Source organism: Lytechinus variegatus, chromosome 4 (genome assembly GCF_018143015.1).
Source record: "Lytechinus variegatus isolate NC3 chromosome 4, Lvar_3.0, whole genome shotgun sequence".
Taxonomy (NCBI): Eukaryota; Metazoa; Echinodermata; class Echinoidea; order Temnopleuroida; family Toxopneustidae; genus Lytechinus; species Lytechinus variegatus.
Window position 1 is genome coordinate 41866657 of NC_054743.1, and position 15204 is coordinate 41881860.

At 34.6% G+C, this 15204-nt stretch overlaps 1 protein-coding gene across 1 annotated transcript in view; it reads right to left on the reverse strand.

The window, feature by feature from the left end:
- LOC121414077 (HIV Tat-specific factor 1 homolog) overlaps positions 1–14712 on the reverse strand; it is a 31087-nt gene extending 16375 nt beyond the window's left edge. Inside the window, exons 1-7 of the mRNA XM_041607132.1 lie at positions 14608–14712; positions 13056–13228; positions 11249–11534; positions 10450–10652; positions 9540–9703; positions 8476–8572; positions 3500–3589 (exon numbers count right to left, since the gene is read on the reverse strand). Coding sequence (XP_041463066.1) covers positions 3500–3589; positions 8476–8572; positions 9540–9703; positions 10450–10652; positions 11249–11534; positions 13056–13223 — 1008 coding nt within the window. The 5' untranslated portion in view covers positions 13224–13228; positions 14608–14712. The remainder of the gene's footprint in view (positions 1–3499; positions 3590–8475; positions 8573–9539; positions 9704–10449; positions 10653–11248; positions 11535–13055; positions 13229–14607) is intronic.
- Between the last annotated feature and the right edge of the window lie 492 nt (positions 14713–15204).

Below are 15204 nucleotides of genomic sequence, written 5' to 3' on the forward strand. Positions count from 1 at the left end.
GAATGCATCTGGCAGTCTCACCTGCATCACGCGGTTCAATATAGCAGCAGTGCTCACTTTGAATACTACTCTAACTCGCACAAGATGTTCAGTGATACATGGTTACTCTTATTTCCATTTTTTATGAACTAGACCAATAAACTTACAGAGATATGATGGTTATTCAACAAAAAACCCCAACATGGCCAAAGTTCATTGACCTTACATGACGTTTGACCTTGATCATGTGACCTGAAACTCGAACAGGATGTTCAGTGATACTTGATTACTCTTATGTACAAGTTTCATGAATCAGATCCATAAACTTTCAAAGTTATGATGGTAATTCAACAGATACACCCGATTCGGCCAAAGTTCATTGACCTTTGACCTTGGTCATGTGACCTGAAACGCGCACAGGATGTTCAGTGATACTTGATTACTCTAATGTCCAAGTTTAATGAACTAGACCAATAAACTTTCAAAGTTATGATGGTAATTCAACAGATACCCCCGATTCGGCCAAAGTTCATTGACCCTAAATGACCTTTGACCTTAATCATGAGACCTGAAACTTGCACAAAATTTTCAGTGATGCTTGATTACTATTATGTCCAAGTTTCATGAATCAGATCCATAAACTTTAAAAGTTATGATGGGAATTCCACAGATATCCCCAATTCGGCCAAAGTTCATTGACCCTAAATGACCTTTGACCTTGGTCATGTGACGTGAAACTCATGCAGGATGTTCAGTGATACATGATTAACCTTATGTCCAAGTTTCATGAACTAGGTCCATATATTTTCTAAGTTATGATGACATTTCAAAAACTTAACCTCTGGTTAAGATTTCGATGTTGATTCCTCCAACATGGTCTAAGTTCATTGACCCTAAATGACCTTTGACCTTAGTCATGTGACATGAAACTCTAATAGGATGTTCAGTAATACTTGATTAACCTTATGGCCAAGTTTTATTAACTAGGTCCATATACTTTCTAAGTTATGACGTCATTTCAAAAACTTAACCTCAGGTTAAGATTTGATGTTGACGCCGCCGCCGCCGCCGCCGTCGGAAAAGCGGCGCCTATAGTCTCACTTTGCTTCGCAGGTGAGACAAAAACATAGTGATCATCAAGGGAAGTCCAAATAGATGATCATGATGATAGATATGTATTTTTTTTACATCTTATAATAATTCCACATTAGCATGCAAGAGGAAGTCATCTTCCAGGCTAGGTTGAAATAATTATAAAAGTTTTCTTTTCATGCTCAATGAAAAGAAATTAACCTGCTCTGATCAGTGAAAATCACCAGTTTAGCTGAAGGGATTCACAAAAGAATAAGCCTACATGAAATCAATTAAAATGTTTAGAATCACATATTTCATGTTCTATGGAGATAAACAAAGTACTTTTTCAGTTCACTTTATGTTAAATCAATTAAATGAATTTAAATATTCCTACTATTCATGGTTTCTGAATCCAAATCCTGCAATTAAATGCATTATTATATTGTGTGTCGTACGGGACATGTCCCGTACGACACAGCGTGTGTCGTACGGGACAACTTTTAATAGGACAATAATTGAACAAGTGGAATGCCTCTGGCCGTCTCACCTGCATCACGCGGTTCAATATAGCAGCAGTGCTGACTTTGAATACTACTCTAACTCGCACAAGATGTTCAGTGATACATGGTTACTCTTATGTCCACTTTTTATGAACTAGACCAATAAACTTACAGAGATATGATGGTTATTCAACAAAAAACCCCAACATGGCCAAAGTTCATTGACCTTACATGACCTTTGACCTTGATCATGTGACCTGAAACTCGAACAGGATGTTCAGTGATACTTGATTACTCTTATGTACAAGTTTCATGAATCAGATCCATAAACTTTCAAAGTTATGATGGTAATTCAACAGATACACCCGATTCGGCCAAAGTTCATTGACCCTAAATGACCTTTGACCTTAATCATGAGACCTGAAACTTGCACAAAATTTTCAGTGATGCTTGATTACTATTATGTCCAAGTTTCATGAATCAGATCCATAAACTTTCAAAGTTATGATGGGAATTCAACAGATATCCCCATTCGGCCAAAGTTCATTGACCCTAAATGACCTTTGACCTTGGTCATGTGACGTGAAACTCATGCAGGATGTTCAGTGATACTTGATTAACCTTATGTCCAAGTTTCATGAACTAGGTCCATATATTTTCTAAGTTATGATGACATTTCAAAAACTTAACCTCAGGTTAAGATTTCGATGTTGATTCCTCCAACATGGTCTAAGTTCATTGACCCTAAATGACCTTTGACCTTGGTCATGTGACATGAAACTCTGATAGGATGTTCAGTAATACTTGATTAACCTTATGGCCAAGTTTTATTAACTAGGTCCATATACTTTCTAAGTTGTGACGTCATTTCAAAAACTTAACCTCAGGTTAAGATTTGATGTTGACGCCGCCGTCGGAAAAGCGGCGCCTATAGTCTCACTTTGCTTCGCAGGTGAGACAAAAATGAAGGGCAGTAATTAGATCCTTATGGGATAAATCGATCACCCATGGGACAAACAAAGAGAAACTGATTTTATGAAATTGCATCATAAATAAAATTGTAGGAAAAACTTTTGCATTGTCATGTGTCGTACGGGACATTGCAAAAAATATGTTCGGAAAAATCAGGGCTGCCCCCATTATGGATCATGAAAATGTTGTAGATATTATTTGGAACCATCAATGATATATTATTCTATTGACCTGCAATATTTTCAATCTTCTCTTGCTTTGCAAATAATTGTTTCAGGCGGTGTTTGTACTTGACTATTCAATGAGCAAAATTATTGAAAATTTAAAATTCCATTGTTCCCCCAATTAAAACTATATCTGTCTTCACTTTTGGTTAAAACTCATAATTTTCATAAAATTTAGGTATCATAGTAAAATATTACACTACTTATGACTTATTGAAAGCATGTTGAAATTTATGATATTTTTGAAGTTCTAGTGTGGAATTGCCCTTGTTGAACTTTCTATGGGGACCCTTAAATTGGCAAACGTGCTTCAAAATGGCTGATTTTATGGACAACTCTCCATTTGTTTTGTACACAAATTTTCAGATTTTCATCATTATCTTCCAAATAGCATCTTGCCTCTTTCTGAGCACCACATATGTCATGGGAAAATATAATTCACACCACATATGTCAAGGGCAGGAGGAGATAATGTGAAATATGTAAAGTAAAGGGGAAAATCTGGAAAATTGTGTATTTTGTTTGTTAAGCAAAGTTCCTCCTATGTATTATTATCCGCTGCATATTTTGCTTAACTAAATTCCTCCTACATGTATGTATCATTATCTGCAAATTCAACTCTATATCTGTCAGTGATGAAATATTACTTTACATCTTGAAAAAAGAAAAAACGACTGGCTGTTTAAGTTTTGGTATTGATTTCAAAATATGCTCTGCTGTGTTTGAGAGCATCATGGAGAAAACACTTACATCAAATATGAGAACCTTCTTGACCTCGCCGTACCTAGAACATTCTGATGTGACATCGTCTTTGATGTCATTGATCAGCATGGCATCTTCCTGTAACATTAACAAACAAGAAGACACGGATCAGAATACAAAAACTACTGCAACAACAGTAACTAAAATGAAATCCTTATAAAGCAACAAAATAAAAAATAATGATGTTGCTGATGATGATTATGATGATGAAGATGATAATGATGATGATGGTGATGATGGTAATAATTGTGATGGTAAAACAAATGATGATGATGATGGTGATAATTATGATGATGATGATGATTGATGAAGATGATGATGATGGTGGTGGTAATGATTGTGATGGTACTATAAATGATGATGATCATAATGATGGTGATGATACTGATAATGATGGTGATGATGATGATAATGATGATGATGATAATGATGGTGATGATGATGATGCTGATAATGAAGATGATGATAATGAGGATGATGATAATGAGGATGATTGTGGTGGTACTATGTCATGATGATGATGATATTAATGATGATGATGATCAGCATGTTAATGATGAAGATGATTTCCAAGATGATTGAATTATTGTAGTTGTGACTGATCAATAATTAAGAATTTATAATATAAATCATATTGTGACATCACATCCCATGCAGAGAAAAATAAAAACAGACCAAATACAAGATCAAAACACAAAACCACATAAAGTACTCCAGACAAACACACACACACACAAAAGACAGAAAGAAAAGGAAGTGTCAGGTGGCCTTTAACCATACCATCCTGCATTTCTAAATTCAATTTGCCATCTACCCCTTTCAGAAGAAAGAGAAGTCTCCCAGTCAAATTGGGTCTGTTTACACTCAATTAATTGCACATCTCAAGAATGTAGTCATTAAATACCAGGTCTCATCCACCTTTCATATTTGGCATTCAGGGTGTGCTTGTGCATGGTGAAGAGGTACATACAGAATAGGCATATGGGTCATACATGGTATAAATTTATTAGTATACATCATTATAATCTTAGAAGCTAATTAATATTACATATTTGTATCATCAACTGTTTGCTTTCTGTCATGTACATGAGGGTAAAGTAAACACAGGAGGTAGACAACTTAAAAAGTCAAGCCCTCGTAAAATGGTACATTTGTGCCTTTCTTCATTGATCAAGTGGGTGCAATCCACTCCGTCTTCAACTTAAGAATTTTTAAAACCTGACTGAAAAATTACATACGTTGGGGGAGAATAATTCACATGGATATGACAAGTATAATGTAAGTAATGAGGAAGAATTAAACCTACTCATCTGTATAAAAAAAGCATGATGAAAATTAAGTTGATCAATAACAGTACACGGTACTAAAACTAAGCAAGACTAATAAGAACCAGAAAATACCACATGAAGCTTTCGCAGACAATATATGAAAAGGGATGTAACATACGCATGTTTGTTTTCTGCTGCAAATCAATAAATGCATAGTGCATTTACCTGTCACCACCAGCAATAGATACTTTGATAGAATAGGTGGAACCAGCACCATCAACAATGGGACCGGTCCACGAGGAATTGGGTGCGTGGTGTAGGGTGTCTGGTTCGGTACACCCGATACTAGGCGTTTCACTAGCATCTAGACCAGTGACAGCCTCTAGACTTGGTCCAACAGCAGTTTGGGATATTTTTTAAATAGAAGGTCCTGGGTATTGTTTTTATAAAGATTTATTATAAAGAATGCACTATTTCTACAAGTTCACTATCAGCCAATAAGATTGAAGGATTTCAGTAGCTTTTCACTGTTATTATTGCAAATTTGTTATTGAGACAAGTCTTTATGAAACATGCACCTGGAAAATTTATATAAACCAAGAAAAGTTCCCTTTCTGTACTTGGTCCTACATTTTCATGAGTTTGGTTAGAACTGGTGTGAAAATCTAAAGGATTGCTCAGAAGAGAAAATAAAGAGAAGCATACATGTACAGAACTTAATTTCGGATCTTTGTGAACTGTGCCTGACACAAGCTATTGGCAAATAGTGCAGTAACGTTGACCAACCTTCAGGCAGGACAGGCCTTACAGCAGTTTTACAAGTCGGGGTAGAAATACATTATTTTTAATAAGCCTGTTCACGGTTGTAAACTGCACACAAGCAGAAAAAAGTCATTTGAGATAAACCATGAAGGTGGCTTTCAATTTCACTGACATAGGCATTTGTGATTATATGATTATTCATGTATTCTTTTCAAAATATTCATTTTATCACATCCAAGCTGAAGAGTAATAAATAGAGCCTTCATAATCACTGGTATTTGACAGTACTTAGCCTAAACAATGGTCAAATGTGCCAAAGGCAGACAATAAAACAGATTTCCAAACTTTATCCCTGATGTACTATTCTAGTAATCTGGTCTATACAATGCCTTTTGTTCTTAGAATTTGAATACTCTACCAGTAAAGCTTATGCAACATCTACATTTGAAAATGATAGTGCTTATCCTAATGAAAAGTCACAAAGGTCATTTGAGAAATGTTGATCATGAGCTAACCGTGAACTGGCTTATTACAGGGATTGGTATGAAAAAATTGAATTTTTCTTACTCACTGAATAATCTAATCTCAAAATCTACCCCTCACACATATATTTTTTTGGGGGGAAGGGGTATCAGTGGCCAAAAAGAGGTTTGAAATATAATGAAGAGAGATTCACACTGTTATTAATAGCAGTGGGAAATAGCCCCCCCCCCCCACCCCCGATCATGAAAACACTAAATGGTATCTTGCATTCTAAATTCTTGATTTTTCTTTAAGTAATATTTTTCTTAACATGACTTCACAGACATTGTTTAAGATACTGTAAAACTTTTCAACATATGTACAATACTTGTGTTTACAATGTAGTTAGTTATCTTTCTATTAAATTCTACAGAACCTAATAAAAAGCATTTAAAATTTTAGAATATGATACCAAGCAAGAATAAAATTTCATAGTATTAAATTTGAATGCAATCTCTCTCATTTTTTTCTTTGTGTGCAACTGTACAAATAATCAATGATTTGTACAAACAACTGGTACAACAGACTACAATCTGAGCTGATTTTTCCACCATATGTGTATCACGTTGCTAGGCGATGAGTGATGCACCGTGGGATTCTGAAGTATAGCCACACTTTTCTCTTTTCCTTTCCTCTTTCCCAAACATCTCCTACTGCCATACAAGTTCCTACTAAAGGTTAGATTGCCCTCATTTCTCCTACTCTAAAGAGCATCTTTCAAGCATGCTTTTTAATGCATGCATTGGAGTTTCAATTTCTTTCAGGACAATATTTTTTCAGAAAAAATGTATATTCTTAAAAATATCGTTCATATATTACTTTGTGACATTTTGCTTTACTTGTTTTTGGATCACTGTTAAACATATGTCAATATTTTAAAATCCAATATATCTATTTTTTAGTATTTTAATTAACAAGTGGGTACAATAATTAAAGTTGATCATTTTCAATAATTCATTCGAAAATGATTATGTGGGAAACTGCTACAATACTGTAAGTATTTTCAAGAGCTTTTGAGATTAAAATCTCTAAATACTTCTCTAAAGTCCCCCCATCACTTCCTTCTCTTTCTTATACTTTTTCTTTTACTCTCGCCTCTACATCTCATCTATACACCCACTCTTCTGTTAAATTCTCACTCAGTTTGTCTGTCTGTCCACCGGTCTGTCTGTCTGCCTGTCTGTCTCTCTCCTCTTACTCAATTATAACTGTATATCATACAAATCATAATTCTTTGTATGAAACAAAAAACTCATGCTCTCTACCCCTCTCCCCCTCTCTTCCTATGTCTGTACCTCTCCCTCATGGACCTACATGTATCTGTCATTCTTCCAGAGTAACTAGTCTACTCCTGAAAGCCAAGAGAACACTGGCCGATGATTGGTTAATCCTGACCTCTGACCCCACTCAAATTGTCACTAATCTCATGTTGCAGGGATTGAATTGCAGAGGGAAAACTGTCAGGGGTGTGCGAATCTTGTACAGCGACGATTGACATCCCAAAAGTGCATTAAAAGCCTTATAGAGTTTGGTTTCTCATCAACTTGAGATCATGAAAGCATGTATCGAGCAACAGCGGTAATCCATATATAGAACATCAAAAGGTAAAAATCAGAGATAAAAGAATTCAATCTGCCATTTTTTTCTTTCAGCTCTTAAATTCAGAAAAAGCATGGTAATATCTAAATATTGCTTGATAAAGCTTCATTCAGAACGAGCAAATATGATAACAAACAAAACATAATATTAAATAATACAGAATACAGGATGTACTGTAATATTTATACAGTGCCCTTTTCTCAAAAAAATACAAATAGCTTTACAGTGAAACAAAAAAATGAATGCTACAAAACATATTAGAAAAAAAGAGAGAGAATGAAAAATACAAGAAGACCAATGAAAGACCAATGCTGGCCAAATACACAAATAGACAGAAATACAATCAATCAGTCACTCCCACACTCAATCATATAAAAATGGGAGAAAAAGGATTAAATCAGTAACTTGAATTGAAAAAAGCCCCCCCCCAAAAAAAAAAAAAATTATGAAACTAGCAAAAAAAAAAAAAAAATTGGCATACATCAGAAGAGACTCACATCAACAACTTCCTTGCTTTATTCTTATACATTTGTCTAATATGCATAATATATAAATAATGATATAAGTGGTCAATTCATGAACAAACAAAATAGATGTTGAATAACTGGATTAATAAGCGACAAAATAAACAATAAAATAGGTGAATAAAACAAATGTATGAATACATACTAGAAAGATTGCTGGAAGAAAAACATTAATAAAATAATATTTTAATGAATGAATTCATCAGCAAATAAATTAGTAAAAGAATTAATATGCATTAATAAATGAATGCATACATAACTGTAAATATTAATGAATATATGAAATTACCTCAAATTCATTTGGATGGAAGACATGTTTCAGAATGATAACCTGCTCATTTCTTTTCCTCTGTGGAAACTTCTTCTCTGGCCTCCAGTCCAGAAGCCTGCAAAGAAGAAACGAGATAAGGATATAGTTCTTAACCCAAGCCAGAATTAAATTTTTTTTTTTAATTCAGAAAATTTTTAAATTGCAATATCAACTGCCTACATTTAGGTAGAATAAGTAACCTGAAAAGTTTTCATAAAAGTACAAATTTAATGTGGATTTCAGGTTTAAAACTCATTATTATGCAAAGATTTAGGAAAACTTTCTGCTTGCAGTCTTTATATTCACTTGTCACCATTGAATAATTCATAAATAAATGTTTCATTTTAATAAAACTGATAAAATTGCAAGCTACTGTTTGAAAATCTATAATGTTCTAGTTGATCATGAACATGTATGATAGGAACTCAAAACCTAATGAAAATTCTTTTTGAAGTTGTTCCGAGCATTTCAATGATTATCATAAATACGTGTATGTGTGTGCGTGTCAATTACATAGACTTTGGGTCGGAAATTCTCTGAAGTCATAAATTCAACACCAATTATCATTCTTTGTTCAGGTAGAAGATATTATATGTTCAAGAAAGTAACACAGGTTCATGTAACACAAGCGTGTCTGCTCATGGACACAAGAGGGAGCTATTTCATTTCTCAGCTCTGATTTATCAGCTTGAGCAGGAGCCAGGGAAATGAGTTCAAAACGATCTCACAAAAATGCCAACAAGTAAAAACTCTGGATCAAATCACCCACTCAAATTCATGATCAAAAGATATTGTGAAACTATGAATCCAAATAACAAGATATTAATAGCCTGCCTTGTCTACTCTTCAGGGTGGAGGCAAAGAAATTACAAAAATATGACAAATCTCAGAAGTATTTTTGCTGAAAATATACAATAGTTGTTTTTATCATTTCATTTCCTCTTAACAAAGTAAAATCTATAATAGAATGCCTTAAATTACATTGCTAAAATTACACATGGACTTTAATTACATAAAAACAAGAATATGAAATAATAACTTACTTTTCTTGAATTTTTCCTTTCTTTTTCTTGTTGGGCTTCTTTTTCTTCTTCATATCTGGTTTATAGTCTCCTTTGAGGGTAAAGGTCGCGACCTCTACATGGATCTTGTGACCTCTGATCTCTGATTCATCCAGTAGCTGGATAGCAAGGTCAACAGACTCTCTCTGTGAACAACAAAATAAATGAGTTGGATAACACTTTACACTTTTATGGGTTGGGAGTGGGGGTTGAGGTAGAGGTATAATGTCGGACACCAGATATTACAGTTGACGTGAAGAGACACATACTTTTGTCATTCTTCTATTGTTCTAATAATCTTATTACAAACCTTAGAAATCACCAAATTTTTTTCCACAATGCTAAAAATACGCAAATGAGGACAATGTAATTTTCAAAAGATTAAGGTCTAACTGGGGGATCTCATTTAAATTTCTCATAATTCAAAGGTGTGAGATATCATTTTCAAGGCAGGTAAAAAAAAAATCCCTAGATTCCAAATCTTTTTGGGTAGCCCCCCCCCAACCCTCTCCCTCTTTGGACTTAAACATCACTAAAATGGCATTTAAAAAAATGTCAATTCAATTTCAATTCAAAAATGGTCTTTATTGATAATCAAACATGTTAACAATCATACATGTAAAAACAGCAAAAGCTGGAAAGATCATGCTTACAAGTTGGTTTTGGCACATTATTAAAAAATGGTCAAAATGTCCATCACATTGTTTGCTTATTACAGATATTGTGCAGTGGAAAACAAAGAACACACACCTGCATGTACATGATGTAAGCAACAGGATTCAACTCTGATCTCTTCAACTGCAGTGAGCAGTACATTCTTTCTCCTGCAATTTTTTTAAATTCTGGTCAAACCATTTTCCTCAAATGTTGAAGAATGTGTCCATGCACTCACCTTGAGATAGCAGCACCTGCCATCTCCTTTAGGTCTGCCCTGGTCATCCATGTAGAGCTTGATCTTAGGTTTCTCGGTATCCTCCTCCAGCATGATGATACCACACTTGGCCATCAGCTCCTGGAATTCCTCGAGGGTGATATCGTCTGGAAGTCCACTCACATAGACATTGGTGTTCTTGGTGGGGTCGACTTCAAACCAGCCTGAAGGAAGACAGGTGAAATCATATAGATGAATAGGGATTGGCAACATTTCCAGAGGTTCATCAAGGGAAATATTTCAAATTCAAATTTTTATATGGCAACATGAAGTTCCTCAAAGGAAATGCCATTTGGAAGGCCACTCACAAAGACATTGGAGTTCTTTAAAGGGGTTAACTTCAGAATTGACATGGCTACTCATAATCAGCTTTTTACAACAAAAAAATAATGCAACCATTATCATTGTTTGAGCCACAGCTACTTGTAATACAGGAACTTGCATTCTGTGAGATAATTTCCATTAAAATTCATGATTTCATGCCTGTTGTAAATAACAATTTTGTGACAAGCTTGCTCTTAGCCAATCATATTGTCTCAATTTCTTCAATAGCCTTCAATCATTGAAAGCAAATTCGTTTCCTAAATCAGGATCCAAATCCTTCATATCTATCCTGGATCCAAAATACTTTCACTTTAAAACCGAAACTACATGCAACATTGATCCTCAGAATACAATAATTCCAGAAGGAACTACATGTATTTTGAAGGAGAAAATCAATTGATACAGTCATGACCATCAAAATCAAGAAGATACTTACTTTTTTGCTCCGCTTTCCTCTTCATCTGCATCTTCTGGTACCTATAAATCATCTGGGGTTGTTGATCTACCTTCCCCTCCCCGTCTCCTTTGGCTTCCTCCTGACTTCCTGGAGGAGTGTCTTCGCCCACTCCTGCAGATGTTGAGGATACTGTTCCTTGAGCTGTTGCTGCTGAGGATTGAGATGCTGATGATGAAGACTGTGAATTGGCTTGGCTGTCTGCAGTAGTCTCCTCGGTTGTTACACCATAGCTGGCTTGGTAAGAGGCAATGAAGTTTTCATCCACCTTTGAATGAGAAAATAATTTGATGTTAAAAAAAAAATTTCCATGAAGATTTCTGAGATCTTCTTCCTAAACTACTTTCCGTTTTCAAGCATATGAATGTAAAATTATCTTTATAAAGCAATGTATAGATTCATGAATGCAGCAAGATATCATTCCTTCCATCCATAACAGCCAAGAAATAGATACAAATTAACTAAGAAATTTAGAAAAATAGGAACATTCTTAGATTCCCTATTCAATCAATGCCACAGACAATTTTCACAAAAATATGAACTCATGGTTAAAATTGACAATTTTCCTTTCCCCCAAATAGGAATATTCCTATCTTATACAGTCACTTGGCAGGCATCAGATACTAAAGTACGAAAGATTTGCTGAAAATAATCCAAGAAAAGAATGTATTACATTTCTAGTAAATAATATATAAAATAATTATTTCATTTCAATTCTTAGGTAACTTTACCAAATCAATAACAGAATACAATAGTTCTAAACCCAATTTTGTTAAACAAAAACAAGTGCATAAAAACAAATATCAAGGGGGTAACTATGATCATTGAATTTCAAAAGGATTTTTTTGTTTTAATTTGAAAATTCTTCCAGAGCAACAAGACCTTGGGCCGATTGCATGAAAGGGTCTTTCCAAGGACCGTCTTTCGTGTCGCCCATCTTTTATGATACGCTATAAGCGGGGTGTTTCTTAAATTTATGATAAAAAATAAGATTCGTTAGCTTGTTCTTAAATCAAATTTTATACAATTTCATGATATATTACATCATTTTATGAACAAATATTTTGTTTATTTTAACGGACGAATAGAATATGTTTGCAGATGATTGGTTTAAAATGCGTTTCACATGGCGCATCATAAAAGATGGGCGACACGAAAGATGGTCCTTGCAAAGACCCTTTCGTGCAATCGGCCCCTGGTGTTTAAAGTAAAAGTTTTTAACAAATAAATAAACACACTCTCTAAAACTCAAATTAAAAAGAACTCATCGGGCGATTCCAACTTTATGGTTTGAAATTGAACTTTTTGGTTTTGGCGTTGGGTTGATTTCTACATAAGCACAGCACAAAACTTAATCATGAAGCTGGTCTTTAATCAAGTCTTACTATGTGTTAGATGAGCTACCTATCAATAACGTGATTTTATCATTCAGATAATTTTCTGAATTTACAATATGTATTGGCACTACAAAAGGCAATCTGAATTACAATGAATGCTTCCAACAACACCACCACCATCACCAAATATGAAAGTAGGCCTATGCCTGAAACCCATAAAGCTGCACTATATCAGGGGCTGTTTCATAAAGCTGTTTGTAAGATAAGAGTGACTTTACGAACGACTGGTATTCCTTTCTTTTGGCAAATGGTATACACCATTGGCGATTGTTGAGCGTGTAAGAAAGGTTCACCAGTCGTTCTTAAAGTCGCTCTTAACTTACGAACAGCTTTAATATGAAACAGCCCCCATGGATGTTATAACAAAGATTTCAATGTCATATAAATCTTACCCTTGGAAACCATGCCTGTTTCTCTGGGTCCCATTCATACATGGTTCCATCGTTGGGATCTGTGTAGATATACCCGTTGTCTCGTTTCCATTGCTCCTCCTGTTCCAATTTCAGTTGGTATTCAAAATCCTCTGCTTCGGGTCCGGGATCCATTTTGGCCCCATCCATCTCGGCTTCACAATGAATAACATAAACAATATAAGTTTTATATTGTAGCATAAGGAGATGTACCTTACAGATGTATCTCATTGTTTGATCGTAGAGGGCGATATTTTTATGTTAGATCTTCTCCATTATTGGAAAAGTACGTCAGTTATATGGGAGCTATGGTGGCATGAGGTTGTAAGATGTAAGCTAAAAATAATCTTGTTAACTGAATAACTGCAGGCCCTATACCAAATATCTCCCAAGTTGCTTCATTTGCATGAGTTGAGGTGAGCGAGCAGGTGATTTTATATGATTTCAGAGGAATGACAGAGTATATCACGGTGCACAATAGAAATTTGTCAGAGAAAGTGTGGACAGGGTTCTGAAGACTACAAACATGGGCCCGGATATGTCACACTATTACAATATTTTCAGAGCAATACCCCTTTTAAGGTACATTTATATTACAGAACAAATACTTAAAATAAAAAAGGGGTCAACAAATCTCCAAGGCTAAAGACAGGGGCATTGAGGCATATATAACAAGCGTCTATGGCCATAACCTTGGATTACGGTATTTACGCTGTGATACAATCACGGATGTCAATCAATTAAGTCTCATGATTGAGAGACGTTGTGACAAAGTAGTGCTGAAAGTCAGGCAGCATGTTCAAGTTTAGTTTGGTTCGGCAATGTACATGTATGCCAAATTAAATTATAAACATAGGCCTAAAAAATACAGAATTGCAACCCTAAGCAACTTTGTAGCAATAAAGGTCTGTCAAATATCAATAATAAATTTTGTTTCTAAATAAAGAGAATGGTTGAAATTGTTGCATAACTTTTATTTTTTTCTTCAAACCAAAAAACTCATTTCTACTTTCATTTTTTAATCAAAATATTTAATAAATATACAAAAGAAAGAAAACGAGAGAATAAGGAAAGAAACAGAATTTCAAAGAACAGAACTTTTTTTCATGTAGATATGATTATGCAAACACAGCTTCGCCGATCGGAGCCGAGTGTTGCATGTTGATCGCGATCGGGAATGTCAAAACAGTAGACAAATAACCTCCACTTCCAGCTCACTCAATCGTTAGTATAGATCTAGACTTCATATTTTAAAGAATAGGAAATGTTTCAAAAGTCCACTTTCTGAAAAGTGGTTAAAAGTCAATCAATTAATAATTGAATTATTCTAACGAATAAGATACATTTCCAACACGAAAATGAGTACATGGGACTGTATTGTGTATTTCAGTGTCGACTGTTACTTTTTTAGTTTTGAACTGGGCGTTGATCTTCAGAACCAAGACGAATCTGATGAACAAAATCCAATAAACAACAAAAAGAACTGAAAATTTCAAATCAACCTATCTTTATCATTTATGAATCTTGAACTTACCTTTTTAAGTTTTGATGAAATAGAAACACTACGATTTCAGCAGAAACCACACAGTAGTCGCGTAAATCAGACACTCTTAGCTTGAATTGAGAAAGATTAAAGGTTTACTTTAATGGCAATGTATTTAGTACTTCGCAAAAAATCATTTTTTTTTCAAAAATAATTTCTCATGAGTAGATCTATATTTTTTCTTTACTACTTTAATAGGTAAATAGACATGTAGGGTCATCTAGAGGATTCTTTTCCAGATCTTTTTTTCTGAACGTAGACTAGCACTCTGAAATTAGAGATTATTTCGATCTGTATGTGTTATGTTCAGTTGAGGGTGGGACAAATATATGTTTGAAAAATATATCCGAAGTTTAATAATGAAGATATTAAGATGATCGCAAAAAACAATGAGAGCAATTATAAAATCTATTGTATTACTTTTGCATGTTTCAGTAAATGGCTAATTCACGATCAAGTCCTCCCCAACTACAAATAATTAGAAACCACGATATGAGTAATGCTGGATTTATAAAGCGCTGCCATGTATTAGGCCCCCGGATTAGGCCCCGGCTTTAGCTCGAGCTACAATCACCGGCGCTCAGTGCA